This window comes from Acomys minous (assembly GCF_964271855.1).
Source record: "Acomys minous genome assembly, chromosome: 6".
Taxonomy (NCBI): Eukaryota; Metazoa; Chordata; class Mammalia; order Rodentia; family Muridae; genus Acomys; species Acomys minous.
Genome location: NC_140487.1, coordinates 53523233 through 53547481, shown reverse-complemented (window position 1 = coordinate 53547481; position 24249 = coordinate 53523233). Strand labels below are relative to the sequence as shown.

Genomic DNA, 24249 nt, shown 5'->3' with positions numbered 1-24249 from the left:
CACAAAAGACTGGAAGAGAACAGTATTATTTGGGGACCACAAGAGTACTTTCTATTTCTACTTTTCAGACGTTCATCCGCACATTTTTTTTTCCTACAAAGCATACGTTATTTAAAAATATTAACTTTTTGGAAGGGAAATGATTTTTTAAGATATGCATTGACTGAGCAGCAGATCTGGTGTCAGAGCGCTCACAAAACCCACTTTGTGTTGCTATTGTTTGAGTCAGGCTTCCCTTATGAAGGGCAGGATGGTGTTAAACCTGCAATCCTCCAGCCTTTGGGGCTACGGGTGTTCTCCACTGGGCATAACATGGGATTTTCAATAGCTATGGAATGGCTTATCCTGATGGTCAGCTTGCCAGGACCTAGAATAGCTCAGGGCATGTTATGTGGCGTTTCTAGATTGGATGAGCCGAGGTAGGAACCCCCACCCAGGGTTAGGATGCTGCCATCCCAGGAGCACCGTACTGACGCAATAGGAGAAAGCGAGCCGAGTGTCAGTGTCCCTCTCTCTGCTCTTTAACAGTGTGAACAGCTATCTCGGTGTCCTTCAAGCCATGAGACTGAATAAATACATTTCTCCTTAAGTTACTCTTGGCAAGTGTTTTTCCATGGCAACAAGGTAAGTAACTAATACTATGTTAGCAAGGTCTAATGAGTACTGGGGGTGGGGGTGGGGCAAGAGGATGACACAACTGGGAGATGCAACTAGCTTGCAAATAAAAATAAGGAAAAATGAAGGATTAGGATCAAATGGCCTACTAGCAAGGTGGGGGGTGACCAGAAGCCCCATTGGGGTAATATCCCCTTAATAAGTGTGAGGATTCCAGGCTTCTAATGGCAGGCCATCTGAGGCATGGAGACCAAATCCTGATGTGTACACATGATAAGAGGCAGCTGCCCAAATGAATGACAGGTGCTAGAGAGGGACGTGGGTCTTTTGGGCCAGGTGTGTGAAAGCTGGGCCTGAGTGAGGCTGTTTCAAGGGAACTTCTGGCACATTCTGAGCTGACGGTGACAAAGTCTGCTTCATCTTTGTGTTAGTCCCAGGTGTGTGGGAATACCTGGGGGATGTTTAATTCACCCCCCCCCTTTTTTTTTAATGGAGAAGCACTTTCCAGTTTAGATTCCACAACCTTGGGACTAATGACCAGACCCAACCCTTGGAAATGACTCAAAATGTTACCAGAATATTGTCAAAGTGGTATTCTGCTTCAGGGCCTGTGCAAGGCTCTTCCCTCCCTCTGGGGAGATGCCGTTGAATGCAAGACTAGGAAGAAAAACACAGGGCATAGATTATTACAGATACATCCTCAGCTGGCCTTGCCATCAACACTCAGTCACCTGGGATAGTCCTGTCTAGCCGCAGCACCAGGCAGGAGGCAGGGAGGGCACTTGGCCCATCAGCAGGTGCCTGAGAGTGTTAGGGCAGGCTCGAGGCTGTTTCTGAAAAGATTCATGGTGGGGGATGGTCTTGCGGATCGTCTATCTCTGATTGGTTAATAAAGAAGGATGCTGATTAGCCAATAACTGGGCAGAGGAGACAGAAGGCAGGACTTCCGTGGGCAGTGTGCAGGTCTCAGGTGGGGAGCCAGAGAGGAGGATGGAAGGAAGAGGAGAGGGAAAAGCCATCATGAAGAGGACCATGAGGACCAGGAGGAATTCTCCATGAGTATAGAGAGCTACAGCGGAAAGTCAAGACTGAGATGGCAAGCACAAGGGCAAGTGCCTGAGAGGTAGCCAGACCAGCATAGATGCATTAGAAGAGAGGAACATCTGCCCAGGTATAGAGCTTAAAGCTTGTCGAATAAATCTAATAGGTCTATGTGTCGATATTGGGGAACAAGGGTGGGTACTAGAGAAGGTCCCCACTATTACCTTATTTCTACAGCTCAGGTGGAAAACAAAGTCAGAGCTCGGGGAAGGAGGGGTGCATATGAGGCCAAGTGATCCTGGTGCTCTGAAAGTGGACGATGCCCTGCTATGAGGTGTGAGGTCATCACAGGGGCAACTCAAAGCATCTGAGAGATTCAGGGCTCTATGTTTGGACTCCGTTTCCATGGTAAAGCTAGGAGACTCCAAGACTCCAAATTGCTAGAGCAGGCCAAGGTGCTAAAGGAAAGCTGTACACAGGAAAGAAGGGTCCCCCTCTATCCTCGAGTCATGTGAGAAAGAGGAAGGGTCAGTCCTTTTAATTGTATCTGGGCTTGAATATTGTTCCCAGCACACACACACACACACACACACACACACACACACACACACACACACACACACACACGGGTGCACATGGAGATGACTGAGGGGCTGCAGGTGTCCCAGGCCACCCAGTTGTTCACCAAGTACTTGAGAATAATGCTCGTCACTGCATGCCTCATACTGAGGAAAATCTTTAGCAAGAGAGGCCACCTGTCAATCAATCTTGCCCCCACTGAAAAGCCCAGTCGCCCCCTCCCAACAGCTCCTCCTCCCTGGGCCCCTGGAGGCAGGTTACCTGAGGACGGACAGGCTGGGGTGGTCCCTTATTGCCTCTGCAAAGGCCTTTGCCCCTTCATCGCCAATCTGATTGCCCCACATCCTGAAAGCAGAGGCAAGCAAAGGACTGTTACACAGAAACATCTGCATGTCAGCTGCCCTCTTGGTTCATTGTCAATAGGCAACTCCCAGAGAGGTTACCTCAGCCCCAGCCTGCAGCTGCATAAAAAGCCTGCCCTGGCCCCCCAGTTACAGAGAGCCCTGGGCTCGGCTTCATGTATAGCTGAGGAGGCTGGTACTGAACTGTCTTTTTGGTTTTGTTGGGTTTTTGTATTGTTTTTGTTATTGTTGTTGTTTTGGGGTGTTGGGGGGTTTTGTTTGTTTGTTCTTTTGAGACAAGGTTTCTCTGGGTAATAGAGGCCTGGCTGTCCCAGACTCTCTTTGTAGACCAGGCTGGCCTCGAACTCACAGTGATCTGCCTGCTTCTGCCTCCCAAGTGCTGGGATTAAAGGTATGCGCCACCACTGCCCGGGGCAGGTGGTACTGGATTGTAATCCTCTTGCCTTTGTCCTCCAAAGTCTGAGAGTAGAGATATGTACTATGGTACCTGGCTTAAAAGCAATGCTAGGAAGACAATTTTATTATTGTTCATAGTCCCCATCATTTCTCAAGAAAAGCACGTATACTGTTTTTATAATCCAGGAAAAATTACATGTCACAAAGAGCTTTTTAATCACAGCAAAATACCTCTCCTACCAGCAGGATGGTTGCTGTTAACAAAGCAGAAAAAACAAGTGCTGGGAAAGAGGTGGAGAAAACAGAACCTGTGTGCAGTGCTGGTGGGAGTATAAAATGACGTATTTCCGTGAGAAACACTATGCGGGGCCTCCAAGAAATCAGACATATGGCATAGAGAGCTGGCTCCAAGGATCAGAGCACCTGGGTTTGACTCCCAGCACCCATATGGCAGCTCACAGTCACCTATAACTTTAGTACCAGGATCGCAGATGCCCTCCCTTGGCTTCCGTGGCACTAGGCACCTAAGTGGTACGCATCCATAAAATAAGATTTTAAATTAAAAAAATATATAATGAAAAAATAAATTGAAAATAGAATTAACATTCTACCGCAATCTCAGTAGGGGCCGGTTAACCACAGAAAGTGCAAGCAGGATCTAGCAGGGGATGCCTGTGCTCCTAAGCCCATCCACAGTGTTCACAACCCGTGTGTCCAAGTGACAGAGAAACCAATGAGCAAAACAAAATGCAGCTCTCTAGAGGACAGGCAGGCTTGAGAAGAAGGGAGCTCTCACATGTGACGACAGGAATGACCCCTGGGGCAGGATGACCCTTGGGGTGTCATGTTAATAATAAGCCATCACACACACACACACACTCACACGCACACGCGCGTGCACACACATGTGCACATGCATTCACACGCACACACACACATGCATGCACACATCTCTGTGACATACTTTGGATTTGGATGTCTAGAAGTGGACAGCATGGCAGCTCCTGAGTCAAGAAGCATCTTGGAGAGGATTGTCCATGGTTGTCTTACATGAATGAACTAATATCACTGAACTGCACAATTAAACATGGTGAAGGTGGTTGACTTTATATCACATGCATTTTACCACAATTTTTAATATGAAAAAAACCCAAAGCTACCCAGAGGATAGTAAATTCTTAAAACCAAGACCAGCCAGCAGTAGCAGTGAATGCACAGAGCTAGGACGGCTCCTCAAGTCCCAGTCACAAAGACACTGACTTCTCAATGAGTAATTAAAAGTTTGTGCGGTCCCAACTGTCACTGCCTCTGGGACTTACCACCCATTTTCCACGAAGAAGCCACCAGGGCAGCTGTGCTACTGGTCCCAGGGTCCTTCTGGCCCACTGATGTCCAGAGGAGCAGCCAGTGCCCGCACAGACTGTTTACACCCTATGTGTTGGGGGTGGGGAGGTCCTTTCTACTTACCCAACATCAATGATGGAGGTGCTGTTCTTCACAGCCTGAGCCACGCACTTGCCACCCTCACTCGTTATTCTGTTCTTCCCCAGCCTGTGGAGAGAAGCACGCATGGCTAGCCTCTGAACAGGGCCTCCACAGTAGGCTACCCTCCTTCCCAGCACTGAGCCCTCCCAGGCAAGAATGCCAGTGTGATCTTGCTCCTGGCACACATAGATCCATGCCTGGGTGCCTCCTCTCAGGGAGAGACCCAGAGACTGGGACCAGCCAGCCAGTGTCCTCCCTAGGAGATAGCCCATGATCTCTGCTGATGGTCAACCACAGGAGCCTTTCCTGGGGTTCTCTAAGTGACCCCAGGAGCATCACTTCGGTGGGCTGGAGAATGCCCATCCTTATTGATCATGGTCCATGTGAGGGTTTCCATTAGAGGAGGATTCAATGATCATCAGCCTGAAAACGGCATACCTGTCACACTGCCAAGGATCAAGCTCCCTAGGAAGAAGGATCTTTCTCTGGCATCCAAAAAGGGCAGTAGCTACACCCCTTCTTTCCAGCCAGTGGTTAGGGGGGACCAACCACTACCACTGCTACCACCAACAGGTGGCCCTTCCACCACCCAGGCCCCACACTAGGTCATAATTCCTCTACAGAGTGAGCACACCTGGCCAGTTGGGCCAGTCTGGCCATGGTGCTGGCACAGGCTTTAAGGGGAGACCTCTTTATGACGACACTGGCTCTTCTAGTAATGGAAAAGGTGATCCAGGTATTTGTAGAGAAAAGCAACTTCTAAGGCAGTTCTGCCCCTTCCCCACTTACTTACTTAAGGTGCGTGAGGCCTCTGCACTCATCCAGGATTTGGGCCACATACCTGGCTCCCACATCAGTGATCTGGTTGTTGTATAAACTGGAGAGAAAGCACAGCCAGGGGCCTTTGTAAGTTCCAGTGTCACTCAGCACCTCCTCCTGTAGGGCAACATGCTGCTGACTGATTTCCACTGTCTAGGTTGAAAGGGGAACTCAAGGAGAACAGCCTTTGGGCTCCGCAGCAGGGGCTCCTAAGCCAGGTCTGAACTTCTCTTCTGTGCTGAGTCCCTGTACCTCTCCAGCCCACGGTCACAGGGGGAATATGCTGTCATGGACAGCCCTGGCACACAGTGCAATAAATGCAGGTGATAGGGATTGTGTTTGTTTGTTTGTTCGTTCGTTTTTCCAGACAGGGTTTCTCTGTGTAGCTTTGGCTGCTCTGAACTCGCTTTATAGGCTGGACTCAAACTCACAGAGATCCTCCTGCCTCTGCCTTCCTGAGTGCTGGGATTACAGGCATGCACCAACCACTGTGCTTGGCTCCTATGTCTTTTTTTTTTTTTTTTAACCATTTTTCCATTCTATACTGATTGACAAATAATATCAGAAAAACAGCAGCAAGGCTCCTCCTCTCCACTGTCACATGTCATACGTAACAGAAAGGAGCACGGGACCTTTTGATTATGTGTCCTCATGCTCCAGTGGGCACAACTGAGGTCCTGGGGTCCTTAACAACGGCTCCAGTGACAGGAGCAGCAGTGGCCCTCACCTCAAACTCTCAAACTCAAAGCTCTTTGTAACCGATTTAGGAACTGACTTGGATCTATGTGTGCCTTTACTCAGCCCCACTTGGTCTGAGTAGTTACTTACTTTTCTGCAGCACTCAAGGTATTTGAGGAGAGTACGACCTAGGGCCCCTCTGACTGTGTCACTACTATTCAACATATATGCTCCTGACTTGGACCTAGGAACAGACCCAAAATAGTCAAGTCTAATGCATAAATGGGTATTTTACCATCTACAGAACTTATCCCCATAAGTTTTCTCTTTATATCCTCCAAAATAGCTTGCCTGGACTGGGTCTTAATTTTTCAAATAAGGAAGCTGGAGCTCCACACACATTTGCAATTAGTTCAGATACTCCCGATATACTGCCTGAGCCTGGAGCAGAACCCAGAGCCAAACTTGGTAGTGCGCGTGCCTGCAACCCCAGCACGTGGCAGGCTAGGGCTGGAGATGCCAGCACTGGCCCTGGTTTCTGTCTCCAGTGGAGCACATAGCTGCTAATTTTCTGCTGCTTAGAACTATGACAAAGTAGCAGGCCCAGTATTCTCAAGCAAGACTCACCCCAGGAATGTCACGATTTTGTACTTGGTCAGTTCCTCACACAGCACCTTCACCCCTGTGTCAGTGATCTGGTTGACGCTGAGTCTAGAACACAACAGCAAAGACAGCTGCCAGTCGGCACCTATGGGACTTCCAAGGGAGTACTCAGCCCAAGAGTGTTGCTGCCCATAGGCCAGGGTCAGCACCCAAGCAGCAGCCCAGCCCGTAAGCAGAAAGATCACAGAGACTAAGAAGGGTGCAGGCAGCCAGCTACATCCAACATCCTGCGTTTGGATGTGGCTTCTCCATCCTCTGTGGGTCATGAAGTCTGAAATGAGGGCCTATCTTTAGGAGTCAGTTACTGCCACTGGGGGTGGGGGGGGGTACCCTTGCATTTTAGGAGCGGGGTCAAGATATGAGAGAACTTGCAAACTACAGGACAGGATAGTCCCCAATAGAACTGACACACCTCCAATGCAGGAAGAGGCCCAGCATCCTGCTGCCCAGGGAGATTGCTTATCTGAAGTATCTCTGGGTGGGAAAGCTCAAGAGAAAGTGGTATCTTTCTGGGAAAGGGTGGGTCTTGCCCCACAACTCTCTCCAGCTCTTTTTAAAGCAAATGCTGCCTGTTCAGGCCAGGCTGGGCACAGGCCCAGAGGAAGAAGAGGGAAGCAGACCTCTGGGACTGGTTTCCTATAGGTCAAGGGCCAGCCACAGGCTGTAATGCCTCTAGAAAAATCACTGAACCCTCAGAATAGCTTCTCATGACCAAAATGTGTTTATGTATTTATTGTTTGTTCCAGGGGCAGAAGGCAGAGTTTGCAGCGTGCTAGGCAAATGTGCCCTTTGCGATACCAATAGCCTTGTGTTTCTTCCCCTTTCCCGTTTCTCTTTCTGTCCCCACCCAAGCAATCTCTGTAACAAGCTCCTCTGACCTTGAAGAATGAAAGCAGCTGGGAGATAAGGTGAGATCAGGGCCCCTTCCCCCACCCCCCATGAGGGAGCAGAGTGGGGGGGCAGCAGACTTTCTATACTAAGACCAACTGGCGAATGCTGAGGGCTCTGCTGGTCCAAGCATAATTGCTTAATCCTATAGTGTGTAACAACTGAGAAGTAAACAAAATCCGGGGCCACGTTCCAATAAACTTAATTTACTAGCCCCAAGCCACAGCTGAGTTTGACCCCAAAGCTGGCATCCATGACCAATAAAAAGTGAACAGGAAAAGCTTTATTATTAAGCCGAATCAAAAAAGATAAGTGCAGCTTCCCCCCCCCCCAGGACCCATCCCCCACAGTTTTGGTCTCAATGCAAGCACATGGTACCCACTGCACAGCCACCCTTGGTAGAGTAGAAATGCCTATTACTATATCAAAGCAGACCCTGGTCTCCAGGTACTCCCAGCATCCTCCAGTCCCTGTTACAGACCTGTGCCCTACCGTGACTCCCTTCCCCCAGCTGCTCAGCCATTTGGGCTACACTGTTTCTTTTTTTATGCTTTTTGCCCTTTTAGCCTCTTGATCTCCTGGGTCTCCCCACCCACCTCTTCTCATACGGCCCAGCTCAGTCTGGTCATGTCCACTCCGGACTCTCCTGGATGTGCCTGCCTCTGGCTATGCTCTCCCTCATATCTACAATAAACCTTCTCCTCCACCATACCTAGGAGCAGTCATGTCTTTCCTTTCTTTTTGTTTTCTTCATTCAATCCCAACATGGAAGGTGCTTTCAGTATTTGTGTGTTCTTAGCAATACAATCCCCTGTGCTCCCTTCCTCTTTTTCAGCTTGGCACACACCATTAAGGCCTGCCCAAAGAAATCTAAGAAGTTTTATCTGTAAGAAATGGTATCAGACCAGACACACTAAATCTGCTAGAAGAAAAAGTGGGGAAGAGCCTGGAACTCATTGGCACAGGAGACAACTTCCTGAACAAAACACCAACAGCTCAGGCTCTAAGGTCAACAATTAATAAATGGGACCTCATGGAACTGAAAAGCTTCTGTAAGATAAGGATACTGCAGCAGAACAAAGCAACAGCCTACAGACTGTGAAAAGATCTTCACCAACCCTACATCTGACAACAGGCTAATATCCAAAATATATAAAGAAGTCAAGAAATAAAACATCATCAAACCAAATAACCCAATTTAAAAATGGGGTACAGAGCTAAACACGGAATTGTCAACAGAAGACTATCGAATGACTGAGAAGCACTTAAAGAACTGCTCAGCATCCCTAGTTGTCAGGGAAATACAAATCAAAATGACCCTGAGATTCCATCTTACACCTACCAGAATGGTTAAGATCAAAAACTCAAGTGACAGCACATGTTGGAGAGGATGTGGAGAAAGAACACTCCTCCATTGCTGGTGGGAGTGCAAATTTATACAACCACTTTGGAAATCAATCTGGTGCTTTCTCAGAAAATTGGGAATAGGGCTACCTCAAGACATGGCCTTCTTATAATTCCTTCTAGCTAAAATACAAAGTAGTTGGCTGGAGCCACCATCTTGGGCAGCCATATTGGATTGGGATGTAGAAGCCAGGTGGTAAGACAAAAAAAAAAAAAAAAAAAAAAAAAAAGAGTCTGGGTTCTGGTCAGACAGAAAGCATATCAACCTTTAATTGCAAACTCCTAGACTTCGCTCCAGAGAGAGATAACATGTGTAAGCCACCAAGATTTGATATTTTCTCAAACTCTTTACTGCAATTAATCCTACTTGGTCCTCTCAGGGAATTCAAAGTACTTCCCTATGGTCCACCATTGACCATTTTTCCTATAAGCTGCCCTTTCCTTTGCTGGTGTGGAGAGCGGCCACAGGGCAGCATCCCACTTTGCTGCTGAGCTCCCCCTCACAGAATAGGCACTGAGCAGTGCAGAGTGGAGCTTGCCAAGGAGAGTGGCTGACTTATAGCCCAGAGGGCAGGTGCTGGCTTTTGGCTCTAAGCTACATCTTCAGCTTTGTATACCCGGAGTCCCCACACAATTTTCACTTTGCTGCCCAGGCCTGAGAATGAGCTCCAAATCCCCACTGTTCTGCAGCACTTGCATGATCCAAGCTGTGGCAGATTTAAGTCCCTGCGACACCGGTGAGGTGTGTTTCACACAGGAAATGCTAACAGGAAAAGCAGCCTGGCCTCTCCTTTCTACTCTCAAGCAGGAAAACCACCTCAAGGCAGCCAGCATGCTACTGCCTTTTCATGAGAAACCGAAGCAGATTGAAGCTGATTAGTTTGCAGTCTGCTTTCCCTAGAGCAATGCCAGATAGCAGAAGGTGACAAGTCTGTTCTGTTTCTGAGCCTCAGGGCAGGTCTTCCCCTTCAGGCCCCACCACATCTCCGCTGTGGGACACCAAGGAATTCATTAACTTCTCTGTGCTTCTATTCCCTATTTGCCTAAATGGGCACTTTTATTTAAGGTCATGGCAACCCTGCCTTACAGGCAATGTAGCTGGTCTTTGCGACTTTGTGAGTTCTTCTTTTTCCCACTCTTTATGTCCACCCCGCCCCTGTCCCGCCCCATCGCTAGATAGGAGAGAAAGAAGGATAGAGGGGAGGGAGGGAGGGAGGGAGGGAGGGAGGGAGGGAGAGAGAGAGAGAGAGAGAGAGAGAGAGAGAGAGAGAGAGAGAGAACTCAGAATCTTACTCCTTTCTTCTTCTTTCTTCTTTGAGCATGACTACTAACAAACTGCAAACAACGCCCCTGAACGACCAACAAGCACCAACCCTGGCCCTAGCATTTACATAGCTTCTGAAAAGTTTCCAGAATTCTAAATATCACACAATTGCAGAAACTATCTGCAGCTGGCAAAACCATGCCTCTGCTTGTGCAGGAGACAAATCATAGCTGTTTCAGACAGTCCGAACACCCCCCCAAATCTCCACAGGTGGGATTAAAATGGAAATAGAGTCTTATAATATTCCTGTGTTTTTTTTTTTTAAACCAAAATTCCAGAATTGTCATTATACAGGAAAGAGTGTTATGCCAGTTACAACCCTAATGCATTTCACTCACGTTCGGTACTCACTGGCTGTTGCCTTGGACGTGTTAGGACAATAGCATCTCTCTCCCTTGAGGCTTCCCGGGATTACAGCTGGTTACAGGATGCCCAGTTGGAGCTGACCTGGTCACCTGACTAGCTTTCCTTCTTGCCACACCCACCCATCCCCAGACAGAAGGGTTGAGTGCCTGTGTAATGGACAGACCAGGAACCCTGAACCATGTGACTAGCCCAGTGGCCCCAAGCCCGTCTGCTCCCCTCACCCATTTCAGGTGCCTTCCTCTTTACCTGAGAACCGTGAGGCGGCTAAAGCAAGGCTGCAGCTCCTGCACTCCGTAGTCGTTGAGGTTGTTGTTGTCCAAGTCCAGGGCCAGCTGCCTGTGGAAGTGATGCAGAACGAAGGACAGGGCGCTGCAGTCGGCAGAGCAAGCGTTGCAGAAGGTCAGCTTGAGGTAGTCGGCGCTGATGCCCCTCGCAGCGAGGCGTCCCACCTTCTGGCTCTGTGTCTCATAGATGCAGCGCAGCATCCACAGGAATGTGGGCATGGCTTGCACCTGGTTAAAGCCTCCAGACTGGACCCGGGGTAGGCTCTTCAGGTAGGAGCGCAGGCTGGCAAACAGGTGAGCCCACAGGGCTTTGCGTTTCCTCTTTAGGATAGCCTTGGGCACCAGCTGCCGAAGGAGTTTCTGTCGAGCTTTGGCCAGCAGCCCACAAAGAAAGAGGTTGGTGAACTGGAAGTGATCTTTGTTCCTGAAAGGATCAGGGCCCAACCGGCCACCGCCACCCAGGCACTGGAAGGAGAAGAAGGAAGGATAGCAGGATGTGCCTGTTGCCTCCCCGGGAGATGTCCACTCTCGAAAGAACCTCAGCAATTCCCGAGTGCTCACTTTGTCATTCACCACCAAAAAGAAGGCAGTGAAAAAGGCCTGGAGTGTGAGGTGGAAAAATTCATAGGACTGTTGGCCCGGCTCAGGGCCCACGTCAGGCAGAGGCCGCAGGAAGCCCAGCTGCAGATCTCCTTCCTGCAGGCCTGACGCCTGAACCTCCTCCTGGCCAAACACAAAGAGGCTCTTGTCCGTGCCTCTGTGCGCCACCTCGCCCAACGCATGCAGCGTGCGCCAGCCCGCACTGAGGGTCTCCGCAGGGCTGCGCGTGTTGCGCTGCATCAGGCTGCTGGGCTGCGTCCTGTTCAGATGCACCTCAGTGACCAGCAGGAAGACATCGGTCAGGGTCACGGCGCAGTCTGGCAGCTGCGAGGGTCCATCGAAGGCAGTGTGGAAGTGCTGAAAACAGCGGAAGATGATCCAGCAGAAGAGTGGCACGGCACACAGGCTACAGAGGTTGGGGTTGGCATCCAGCTGCTGCAGCAGGTGCTCCTGCGCTGTGCGCTCAGGGAACATCCTGCGGGCATAAGCTCGCAGATGGCCCGGGGAGAAGCCCCGGAGCAGCACCTTTTTGCGCAGGAGCTGCCGGGGAACCTCCACGCCTGTGCGAGCAGTGAGCAGCTTGCCGGCACCCTTAAGCAGCCTCCCGCTTAGGAGGTTGGCCAGCAGGACCAGAGGGTGTGCCGGCTCCCAGGGGCAGCAGTTGTCAGGCACGCGGCTCAGGTCGAAGTCCGAGTGCAGCTCATCCAGGCCGTCGAAAGTGAAGAGGGCTGTGTGGGGAAAGCGCAGCAGGAAAGAGAACACCTCCTCGGGGTCCTGCTCTGGGTAGCAAAAGTGCTTGAAGAGCAGGTCCTGCAGACGCAGCGTGTCGTTCTCTTTGAAGCAGCTAAACATGCGGCAGCGAAAGTGGAAGAAGAACTTGGCTGCCGTCGCCAGCCTCCCCGACGCCCAGAGGCTCTGCAACCGCTGCAGCAGCATGGACTTGCCTACTCCCGCGTCCCCAAACACGAAGATCGTCTCGCCATGCTCGTTGAGGATGCCAGTGCTATGATCCAGCAGGCAGTCCAGGCCTCCCAGGCTGCCCAGGTTTTCATTGTTGAAGCCTACGAGCTCCATGAGGGTGTCCATGTAGGTCTCCTCCAGCAGCAGGTCCTCCTTCTGGGCGTAGCACAGCATGAATTTGGAGTCTCGGCCCAGCTGGTGTCGCAGCTGCTGGGTATACCTGCTTACTGGGGTGGGGAGAAGGGTTTCCCAGCAACCAGGTGAGGGGGACAGGGAGTAGATAGATGCATTAGACAGGCTGTCTCAGGACAGAGAGGCAAGAACACAGCAGACAAACCCACAGCCCAGGCTCTGAGCCAAAGCGTCTACTACTTTAACAGGAGCCCCCAGGGCCTCAAAGAGCCAGTGTCCCAGAACAGGGGTGGGGGGGTGGGGGGCGGTTAGGCCTTTCCTCCTTCTGATAGACTTCAGGTTTAGCCTGCTGGAGGGCTGCAGGCCAACACCCCCCTCCCCAGGGTCAAGTATGTGAGACAGGCCTCCCCTGTTCCTCTGCACAATGTTGTCATTGAACTCCAGAGACAGAAGGCACTCACACTTGAGGGCCAGGCCAGCCAGCTGCCCCACCCCAATCCACAGTCCTGTGTCAACAGCAGAGTCAGTCCCCACTGAAGATCTGCATGGGGAGAAATTACCCCAGTCTAGCTTTGATCGTAATGCTATTCTCGAATGAGGGCCCGACATAACTGTATGCCAACACTTGTGGTTACAAAAAAACAAGGTTGGACATTAATCTGATTTACCAGGGAGTTGTGCCTAGCCTCAAACATCACAACTAAGCATGCTGGGCTAAGACCTTGGAGCCACCTAGGGCCACAGATGCTCTGTGTGAGCCCCAAGCTGCCACAAGGGGCAGAGATACTATAACCTGCTCTCATGATCTCCACGATCCCATCAAACCAGAATGACAAAACAGAAAAACAAAAAACACAAAACAAAACAAAACAACAACAACAACAAAAACGGACTTACACCAGTCAAAAGAGTCTTCTATAGGCTCGTTTGAAATAAGTTTTGAATTTAAATTATTCAACTAGGAAATATCAGATACCCATATGCACATTCCTGGATTCGTCCCATGAATTTAGTCCAGCTGATTGTTCAAAATTTGTAAGAGGGATGGGTATGGTGGTATACCTTTGTAGTCTCTGTGCTTGGGAGGCTGAGACAGGATGATCAAGAGTTCAAGACCAGCTTATGGGTAGATCCTGCCCCAAAGCACAAACCTCCACTAAAAAAGAAGTTTAAGCCGGGTGGTGGTGGCGCACACCTTTAATCCCCAGCACTCGGGAGGCAGAGGCAGGTGGATCTCTGTGAGTTCGAGGCCAGCCTGGTCTACAAAGAGAGTTCCAGGACAACTAAGGCTACACAGAGAAACCTTGTCTCAAAAAACGAAAAAAAAAAAAAAAAAAAAAACCAGACAAACAAACAAAAAAGAAGTTTAAAGCTTACTTGGACCTAACTCAACCTAATTTTTTTTGGTTGTGAGCCTAGCCTTTAACAGCTGAGCCATCACTCCAGCCCTTACAATAATTTATATTGCAAACATTTTACTAATTGCATTATATACTAGTCACATAATTTTTAGTAAATTTATAAAATCCAATAATACTATAGTATATAGAATACTATAGTTTATTCTATAAATCCCCATCATCCTCCCAAAGTTTTTGGAGCTGATCTCTGTTGTGTCCCAACTCTGGACACTGACAATGGCTAGTGGGCTTCCTTTCTTTATAAATGTGCTTTTTCTGGACACTTCATACATGTGAAACCCTACGATATGGATCTGTCATGGATGTGTGATGTCTTGTAGAGTGAAGTACTCTCTAAACACTAGTCATGGCTGAAGGAACCTTTGAAAGAACTACCCACCATGGGGATATAATATCCCCCAACACACACACACACACACACACACACACACACACACACACGCCTTATTCTCCCCACACAGTCACTCTCTGGGAAAGTTCTTTCTGTTTCCAAGTGTAATGCCTTGAATCTGATATGTCCCGCGAAGGGCAATAGCAGGGCCAGCCAGTCAATGGGCTTTGGGTGGGTCTTGAGGGCTCTGACCTCACCAAGATGAATCCGCTGACAGGTTCATTGTCTGGTGGAATTATTGGGAAGTGTCAGAAACTAGGAGATGGGGGCGGCTAGTGGAAAGAGGCAGGTCACAGTGGCACGCCTTTTAACACTGTGTCTTGTCCCTGGCTCCTCGCTGTCTGTCCCTGTTGGTGAGGAATAGCAGCTCTCTGCCATGCAGTTCCACCATGATGTTCCAGCTCCACTCAGGCACATAGCAATGGAGTCAACCGACCGTGGACTGAGACACTAAAACAAAGCTCTTGGTCTTTAGGTTGCTTTTCAGAGACGTTTTGTCACAGAGTCGTTAACACGACTAGGACACCAGATCAAACTGAAGTCTAAAACCTGAAGTGTGAGGCCTTTGTTCCTGTTGTGCTCTCAGTAGCTGTTACAAGGTGGAGAGAGTGAGAACAGACTGCCCTCTCCTGGGGTAGACTCTGCCCTGATCACTTGCACCCTATGCTGATGCTGCCCTGGTCACCTTGCCATACATAGACTCTGACCTCCTGGAAGGCAGCACCCAGTGTGCCCCATTATAACTGCATCCTCAGTATCCAGCCCACTACTCCATCATGTGTTGGGTGTGTCACAGAAACAATGGGGCTAAGCTGTCAATTAATGACATCTGCAGCACTTTGAAAATACAGACTGGCTGCTGACTGACCTAAGAACCTTACCTAGAATCAAACCCGGCAGTTCTGTTGGTTTCTGGAAAGGTATTTTTCTTTATTATTATTTGTGTATTGGGGGTTGAGATCAGAGCCCATACATGCTACGCAAAAACACTGAGTGGCATCTTGGAGCTCCTAGAAAAAACTTTAAAAAAGAAAACGGGCACAGTGTCAAAACTATGCTATCTCCATGTCAGAGAAGGCCCTGAACAGGCCCACAGAACAAAGGCCATCTCCACAATTCCCGGGGTACCTAAATAATCCAGAGGAGAGGGCTGGGGGTGTAAAACAGTGCTAAGGCACTGGCCTAGCATGCCTAAGGCCTAGGATTCCATCCCCAAAACCAAAGCAAGCAAAACAGACAGACAGACAAGTTCCATGTGTGCTCGGTTCATTTGCAACCATCAAGGCTGCACTCTGGTGCCAGGGCCCACCCCTTCTTTCCAAACTGGAAGGAGCACTGGGGCTTGCTCTGTGGTGTAAAGCCTAAAGCCACCAGGTTGGCCTTGCTGGCTACACTTGTATGCCCACCTGAGAGCCACAGTATTGCATTTCCAGACCCCAGTGCCTTGCCTTATACTCGTGCCTACGGTGCCCCTGGGGCTGACTCCTACCTGGGTCAGTGTTGATGATAGTCTTGCTCCGTATGAGGTTTGAAGGGGAGAAGCCGATCTCTGAGAGCCACAGCCTGAGGTCCACATATGCGTCTTCAAGTTGCTGGAGCACATAGAGGAAGAACTCACACACTTCCTCGCCTTTGCTCTGCACCAGGTCAAGGGTTTTCCGGACCTACAGACGGCACAGACATCAAGAGCCTGAGTTGGCGTGCAGGGTATCTTCCTGTCAAAAGGATCCTGGGTGCACCCAGCTGCTAGCTAGTACAGTAGCAGTAGCCTGGCTGCCTGCATACCCAGTGTAAGTGTCAACACATAGTCTGCAAAACGGGCCTCTTTAGCAAGGATGCACCCTCATAGCAATACGTGTCGGTGAGCCTAAAAACAGATCAGACATAAGTAGAGCTGCCCAGCTGTGGACTTTTCTCTGACTTTTCCTCCTACTCTCATGTCACTAACATCCACGGACAAGTATGCAAAGGAGGTAGTCACCCCAGAGACACAAGGAAGTAGCATAGCTGGGCTACCCTGCAGGAGGGTAACAGGCTCCTATCAAATCGCATGTTCAAAATGGACTTTTTTACTTAAAATGCAGGCAAAACAATTAGGAGCTGTACATAGTGGCACGCACCTATAATCCTAGCACTTGGGAGATTTGAGGAAGGAGGATCAGAGTCTCAACTCAACCTAGACTACAGAAGGGGACCCTGTCTCAAGTAAGCTCTTTCTAATTTCTCTATCAAGTTCCCTGTTTTATTTTATTTGGTTTTTTTGAGACAAGGTTTCTCTGAGTAGCCTTGGCTGCACAGAAGCTACCTCCAGCTTAAAGAACTCAGAGTAGGTTCTACTTCCTATTTCAGAGCGTGGGAAAGTCTTCAATGGGGCCCCACCTTGGCTTTGTGGGTAGCCTTTGCCCCTGCACCCTTGCGGTGTTGAGGCACTGACTGCCATGTTTTTTCTCACCTACTCACTGAAAAGCGTACTAAAGTTGCCTACGGATCAATACACACAGCTAGGAGAGCGGCGATAAGAGCTTGCTCCAGCCTCTCACAGAAGTAAACAGGAAGCTCAAAATTCGGGCACTTATGTTCTACCAAGACCCCAGTGTGAGTGCACATCTGTCATCAGTCTCTTCTGCAGTGCATGAGCTGAGCCACAGGAATGAAAATTACCCAAAGAGCCCAGTGTGAATGCACAGCTGTAAGCAATATTCCCTGTGTTGCAGAAGCCGAGGTGAGAACAAAACAACAACCAAAAGCCCCAGTGTGAAATTCGGCCCAATGTACCACATTCGCCCCAAGACCTTTGCCTAGATCAAGAGTGGGGAACAGCTGCTGGAAACCCAGGCCAGCAACTCTGAGCACCAGGGTCCCTCACTGCACCTTGTCAGGCTGCGTGGGACAAGCGCAGACGATCTCTGCGTCTTCCGCTGAGAAGTAGCCATTCTTCAGCAAGTTGTCCAGCAGACACTGCGTGTTCCGGATGTTGGTGACCAGATGCTCCCTGTTGGTCTTCAACAGGTTAATGTGGGAGTGGCTACTCGGTGGCATGGCTTTCCTCTCATAATGGTGCTGCTTTTCTATAGTTCAAGGAGCCAGCAGCTACTTTTCTCAAATTCATCGTTGGCCTCGTGTGTTTCTATGGCAGACAGGTGATCAGGATTCAGGGCCACCGTCCAGGATCCTGCCTTCCGTTGCTGACCCTGAAGAGATAAAGGACATTGTCAGAAAAGCAAAAGTCACTGACGGGTTCTTCCTCTCCCGTTGTTCCTTACATTTCTCTACTTCCAGCAGTGGGGAGCCATACCTAAGAACCTCATCAGAGCCGTACTGAGCCACAGCGGCAGTCACAGTCCATTGCTGTGGTGGTATTCTGCACCACACAGGTATTAGTCAGCCCTTTCTGTTGCTGCGGCAAGAGAACAGTGTCGGGCAGGAGACATTTATTCTGCCTCCTTGTTTCCATCCTTCACGATGGGGAAGGCATGGCAGGGCAGAGCGGCTCTGTCTCCTCTTGGGGATCAGGGAAGAGAGAGTGAGGGACAGGGAAGAAGGGTGGTCACTGAGCCCCACTTCAGGACCCATGGCTTTGGTAAGTGAGTCCCAACAGGCATCAAGCTGACAACACCAAATACAAATGGCTAGTCATACCGAGGCTCAGGCACAGCCTTCCTCCCTTAGACCGTCACTATCTTTCTGGACTCTGCAAAGCCAACAAGGACAAAACTGTGCTCGTGCACACAGTTAGGCCCAGGAGAAGCCAGGAAAGTTCAACTCGCAGGCATCCTTCAAAGGCAAAAGATGTTGACCCTGTCCTCCTCCTGGCATGCTGGGAATGCCATAGAGCCCCATGCATCGTCATCAACCTGCTGATCCTTTGCTGTCTGATGAGCCAGGCTCCGCCCATAGCTCCCAGAGTTTATGTTTTACTTATTCTCAAATTTAAAAAAAAATGCTTTAAGAGCTAGGCGGTGGTGGCACACGCCTTTAATCTCAGCACTTTCGAGGCAGAGGCAAGGAGATCTCTGTGAGTTTGAGGCCAGCCTGGTCCACAGAGCTAGTTCCAGGACAGCTAGAGCTGTTACACAGAGAGAGACCTGTCTCGAAAAACAAAACAGAAACAAACAAACAAACAAAAAGCTTTAACACGTATATTATGACAGCAAAAATAAATAAATGAAGGAAAAGAAAGGGAGGTAAGAGCTGGCAGCAGCACATGTCAGCTTTAAGGGCCTGAGGCTCTCTGGGAGCCTTTGAGAAAGGGTGAAGCTGGAGCCCAGAGTGGAAACTTTGTTTTGAAAATACTCCCCAGCCTGGAAAGGCCACCCTTTCTCTGGGTGAGTCATCATGTGTTAGGAGGCTGGGAAAGAACATTAAGCAATTTCCTTCATTTCTCCTGACCTGACCTCACTCTTATCACTGGGGTTGGGGGTCGGGGCAGAAGGGCGGTTCTGTTAACTCTGTTTCTCTTTCCTGTGTTTTCCAGTCCCACAAAAACTAACTCTTGGCTTCCCAGACTTTCCCTGTACTACACATCATAGACAGACACTCCACCATTTACCAGCAAAGGGGAAGCTTTCTCCTGGTTTTTGACTACCTGAACAAAGCCATGTGTCACCTGACAGCTAGCCGGCATAGAGGCTGCTTTTTGAGTGTGTGATGTCCAGAGGGCAAGTTAGCTCACTTTGGCCGGAATTTAAGGAGGGATGGACAGCACAGAGGAACCAAGGAAACGATACTGCCTGGTAAACAGAAGCCAGAGACAGACCAAACTGCCATGTGACACCTCGCAGAGAGTCACTGTTCGTGAGCATAAGCCACCAGAAAAATCAGAAGGCTAGGTGTCTCCTGATTCAGAAAGGTCCTTGATGTCTTACCTGGCAAAGGGTAGGTTCTGTGGTGCAAAAGGAAGGCCTGGAGGAAAGAGAAAGTGGCAGAGAAAGGGGAGGAGTAAGGGAAGGGGAGGGTTGGAGTCTGAGGGGGGCGTGGTGAAAAAGAAGGGGTGTTGGAATGGAAAGGAGGCATGGCAAAGGTTGCACAGCACTGGGCTTCTGGGAGCCAGGCCATCTGAGGCGGGGGGGGGGGGGGGGGAAGGTACCCAGCTCCAGATACGGGGTCTTGAGGACGGGTAACCAGACAGTCCAAGGAGACAACCAAAGAAACAATTCAAGGCCATGGATGTGGCTGGAAAACAAGTCCCCAGGCTGCAGAATACAAGGTAGAACACCACATGGGAAAACGAAGATTAAAACACGCAGGCCGTAAGCCCACTGCCTGGAACCTTATCTAGAAGCAAAGGCATGCAGAGTACGGTGGTGGAAGGAAACCCCTCAGACAGAGAGAAAGAAAGAGAAGGTGGAGGAGGGAGGGAGAGAAAGAGAGGGGGGAGAGGGAGGGAGGGAGGGGGAGAGAGAGAGAGAGAGAGAGAGAGAGAGAGAGAGAGAGAGAGAGAGAGAGAGAGTTGAGAGAGAGTTGAGAGCTGTTAGACTGGCCCTTCCCACCAATTCTTTTTCTGGCTTTTTATTTTTTTTAAGATGGGGATCTTGCTGTGTTGCTCTGGGCTGTCCTGGGACTCCTATGTAGCCCCGGCTGACCTAAACTCACAAGCCTCCCGCCTCAGCTTCCTGAGCCCTGGGACTTATGGCTCCATGCCACCATGCATGGCTCTTTCTAAGGGACAGGTTTTGTCTCCAGGCCAGGAGAATCCCCAGTCCTTCTGGAAACAGACTTCCACGTTCCATCTTGCAACTTGGACTTCTGACCTAGATATGTAGTAGATGTTGGGGAGGGAAGTAACTGGGACGAAGAAAGATCAGAGAACACGGTCTTTTTTTTTTTTTAAGACTACTTATGTTTCTTAGGCTGGTCTTGAACCCATGAACTGTGATTCACTCAGGGTCCTGAGTACCCACAAATAAAACAGTGCTTGAAGAGAATAATTCTAAAAGATGATAGAACATGGTTATTTATATAAAACAAGATATTATCCTCATAGTATGTGTAGCGACAGAAGACAATTTTCCAGAGACAGTTCTCTTCTTCCACCATATGGGTCTGGGTACTGAGATCCGGTCATCAGGCTTGCAGGCAAGGACCTTTGTCCTTTGAGCCATCTCACTAACCCTAGCAATTTAAATTCTTCTAGTAGTTACATTAAGGAAAGTAAAAATCAGCAGGTGACTTAATGAGATATTTCAATTAATCAAGTATGTGCAAAGCATTGCTCTAAATATGCCATCAGTATAATGTTGCTATTTCCTCTGAAATGAAAACCTTCCATCTTGGAGGGGAGCTTTTTAAGACACGGGGTGTTAGAAGGAGGTAAACAGCGAGACGTTTTAAGGGGAGGTGGAATGTTCTATCCTCTAGGGAAGCTCATTAAGCTCAACAGGCAAACAATTCAAAGTTCAGGAAGTCCTTGAAACTGACAAGATGTACCAGGCCCTTCTCTCGCCAATCCCACAGACTCTATAAGGACTGCTGAGTGACACTATCAGACAAGCTGAGCTGCCTAGGAGAGGCTGGGACCAACTGAGCCCCACTGCAAGAAGCAGACCACCACAGTTGCTTAGAAAGGACGTTTTCCAACCTGTTAGGCTGCCTGCAGGCTGCTCAGGTTTCCAGCTTTAGTGAGCTGTTACCCGTGCTGGGGTGTGGACTTTGATAATGCAGATCTCTGAGTCGTTTTTTGCCCCTCAACCATATTCTTCTAAGTAGGCCCAGCAAAATGCATTTGTTTATCAAGTTGGACTGTGATGGTGTCCGTACTTTGGTTTGTCATTGGTTCCTTATCTGGGGTATGTCAGCATTTGTTCATGTGTCCCCAGAAATAGTGTCACACAGAACACGCCTGTGAAGGAACATCTGTGTTTCTCACAGATACTTTTCGAGCTGAGGCTTTGAAGTCTGGTGTGTCTCACACGTAGAGATCATCTAGATCTGGCTAGCAATACTAGAAGTGTTCAATGGCCAGATGATAGATGCGACTTTGCAACTTTGGACACTTCAGTGCTCAGCCTGAGCCCAACTTTGATCCCCGGCAGCTCCTTCTGCTAGCGAGCTGCAATCCTAATGAAGGAGCCTGTCTGGTCTTGTATGTAGAGTGTGGCTTAGTCAATGTCTACAGTGCCCATACCATAAGATCCATCACTGGGTCTCACTGTCAATATGATAGCTTTCCTCATCACAGTCCCTGTTAAGGTGTACTATAAAGAGACTGTTCCCATTTTTCTAGACTTTGCAGGCCAAGTTCAGAGTCAGGGTGCAGCCTTCAAGTCTGGGCAAAGTAGTTGGGCAATGCTATCATCACAGTCCACACTTGAGAGGTGTTGCTGCAGTTCTAGGGAAGCTAATGGTTTCCTGCTGTGTGACCTCCAGAACTGGTGGGTTTTAAGTCAACCGGTAGCAGGTGCTAGGATGCAGCTTTAACAAAATTCTGGCAGTGTTCCAAGGACATTTTATAGGACCAGGCTTTTCTTAGTAACCACTAAAGTTGAGGAGTTCGGAATGTATTAGAAGACATTTGTGTGGCCATATTGCACTGCACTAGTTTTAGCTGATGGGCTAGAAAGAGGCTCTCAGGCACTCTGGATTTATGGTCTGATCTGATGTCCTAACAAAGCCTTGAGAGTCCGCAGATAAGCAGCAAACCAAGGGCCCAGCGTTTGTTTGCTTTTTCCCTCTCTTTCCTTGCAGGGAGTTGTAGCCATCTCAGCGTTAGGATCGACAGCCTTGAGAAGTCTCTCGAGTGACTTCCCTTTCTGGAAATCTGTCCTTTGAGGAGAATCAGAGAGTTTTGGTTTTGTTTCATTCCAACAAGGCTGTCAATTGTGGGAAGTAGCTGGCAATTCCCAGAGGAACTGTGGGTGACTGCGTCAGCAGTGTCTACAGCCACACAGTGCAGCTCTAGGAAAAATACACAGAAGTGCAACAAACACAGCATGAGTATCACAGATGCAAGGCTAAAACAAAACAAAACAAGAAGAAGAAAGAAAATATACTCCATGGCTCTGTGTAGAAGCAGGTGTGTGGGGTGGCAGCTGGGGAGACATTGATGGCAAACAAAAGCCAGGCAAACTCTTGACGATGTAAAACACTCTGTGTCTTGAGTGAGTGCTGCATGTATCGTAAATATGTATGTGTGTGTTTATGTGTGTGTGTGTGTGAGTGTAATATGCATATATTCATGGATTCCACATCCTTAGATTCAATCAACTATGGATCAAGACTACTCGGAAAAATATTGCGCCTCACAAAACATGGGATAATTTGTAGATGTTTTCATTGTCACTGTTTTTTGTTTTTGTTGTTGTTGTGGTTTGTTTGTTTGTTTTCAAGACAGGGTTTCTCTGTGTAGCCTTGGCTGTCCTAGACTCGCTTTGTAGACTAGGCTGGTCTCGAACTCACAGTGATCCACCTGCCTCTGCTTCCTGAGTGTCAAATTGCTGGGATTAAAGACGTGCGCCACCAACATCCACCAGAATACCAACTTTTATAGCACTTACAATGCATTAAGTATCGTAATAATCTCAAGATGACTGAAGTGTTCAGGAGGGTGTAAGTAGGCATATGAAGATAATCACTCTGTCTTGTATCAGGGATTTGAGCGCTGGTAGATTTTGTTTTCCTTGGAGTATTCTGACACTGATCTCTTCAGACACTGAGGGAAAAGTATATACATAAATACACACACACACACAAACACACACACACTAACACACGCATACATGCACGCATGCACAGGATTTGCCAAATTTATCAAGCTATATTTTAAAAATCTGAAATATTATATAAAATTGCACTGTAGTGAAGTGTTTTGTTTGCTTTATTTTCGTTTTGAGAGAGGGTCTTACTATGTACTCCAGTTTGGCCTTGAGCTCAAGATCTTTCTGCCTCAGCATCCCGTATGTCCAGATAAAAACATGTACCACTATGCCTAACTAAAAGCACAGATTTATGCTGTATAGCAACAAGTCATAGATTTTCATTAAAAGTGGCAAACCCCCCCACACACACACACAAGACAATTGAGAGAAGAAATGGGTAGCAAATGTGCTTATTTCCAAAACAACAAGACACAAAAAAGGGCAGAGAAACTGGAAAATACATAAGAGTTGAGACATAGGGTTATAGAGATGACTGACCTTCATACACTTGGGTATACACACCCCTCCACACACATACATATGATAATTAAAAATAAAATAAATCTTTAACTGGGTGGTGGTTGCAGATGCATTTGACCCCAGCACTCAGGAGGCAGAAGCAGGCAGATCTCTGAGTTCCAGGACAGCCAGGACTACACAAAGAAACCCTGTCTCAAAACAAACAAACAAACAACAACAACAATAATAATACAAACAAATAGCCAGGTGCAGTGGTGCACACCTTTAATCCCGGCACTCAGGGAGCAGAGCTGGTGTGTCTCTGTGAGTTTGAGGCTAACCTGGTCTACAAAGAGAGTTCCAGGATATCTAGGGCTGTTTGTTACACAGAGAAACTCTGTCTCAAAAGAAACAAACAAGCAAACAAATCTTTTTAAAAAAAAGAGGTAAAGAAACAAAATTAATTTTTATACATATCCAAAAATACTGGTATTAAATCAAGTACTAATAGTCTAAATGTAGTGATTATAAGACATAATTTGGAAGATTCGATGATAGAAAAAAACTACATGCTACTCAAAGAGATATATCTTAAATAAAATGGCAGAGCCTAGGCAATCAAGGAGACAGGATGCACTGTGTCTGACACAGCTCTATTAGAATTAAATTAGAATTTAAGAATTTCTTAACAGTATGATGAACAGATGGTAGAAGAGTTTTCCCTTGCATGCACCTAGCATGATATTTTG

General features: G+C 48.4%; 1 protein-coding gene across 4 annotated transcripts in view; it reads right to left on the bottom strand.

The window, feature by feature from the left end:
• Window positions 1-24249, bottom strand: part of NOD1 (nucleotide binding oligomerization domain containing 1) — a 49761-nt gene that overhangs the window by 9429 nt on the left and 16083 nt on the right. Inside the window, exons 2-10 of one of the 4 annotated variants that reach the window (XM_084787795.1) lie at window positions 22901-23055; window positions 17280-17599; window positions 15898-16072; window positions 10867-12691; window positions 6603-6686; window positions 5272-5355; window positions 4461-4544; window positions 2497-2580; window positions 1189-1272 (exon numbers count right to left, since the gene is read on the bottom strand). In XM_084787795.1, coding sequence (XP_084643921.1) covers window positions 1189-1272; window positions 2497-2580; window positions 4461-4544; window positions 5272-5355; window positions 6603-6686; window positions 10867-12691; window positions 15898-16072; window positions 17280-17447 — 2588 coding nt within the window. In that variant the 5' untranslated portion in view covers window positions 17448-17599; window positions 22901-23055. Of the gene's footprint in view, window positions 1-1188; window positions 1273-2496; window positions 2581-4460; window positions 4545-5271; window positions 5356-6602; window positions 6687-10866; window positions 12692-15897; window positions 16073-17279; window positions 17600-19273; window positions 19364-22900; window positions 23056-24249 lie in introns of those variants that run through there. The other 3 variants (XM_084787794.1, XM_084787796.1, XM_084787793.1) reach the window with 3 other exon arrangements.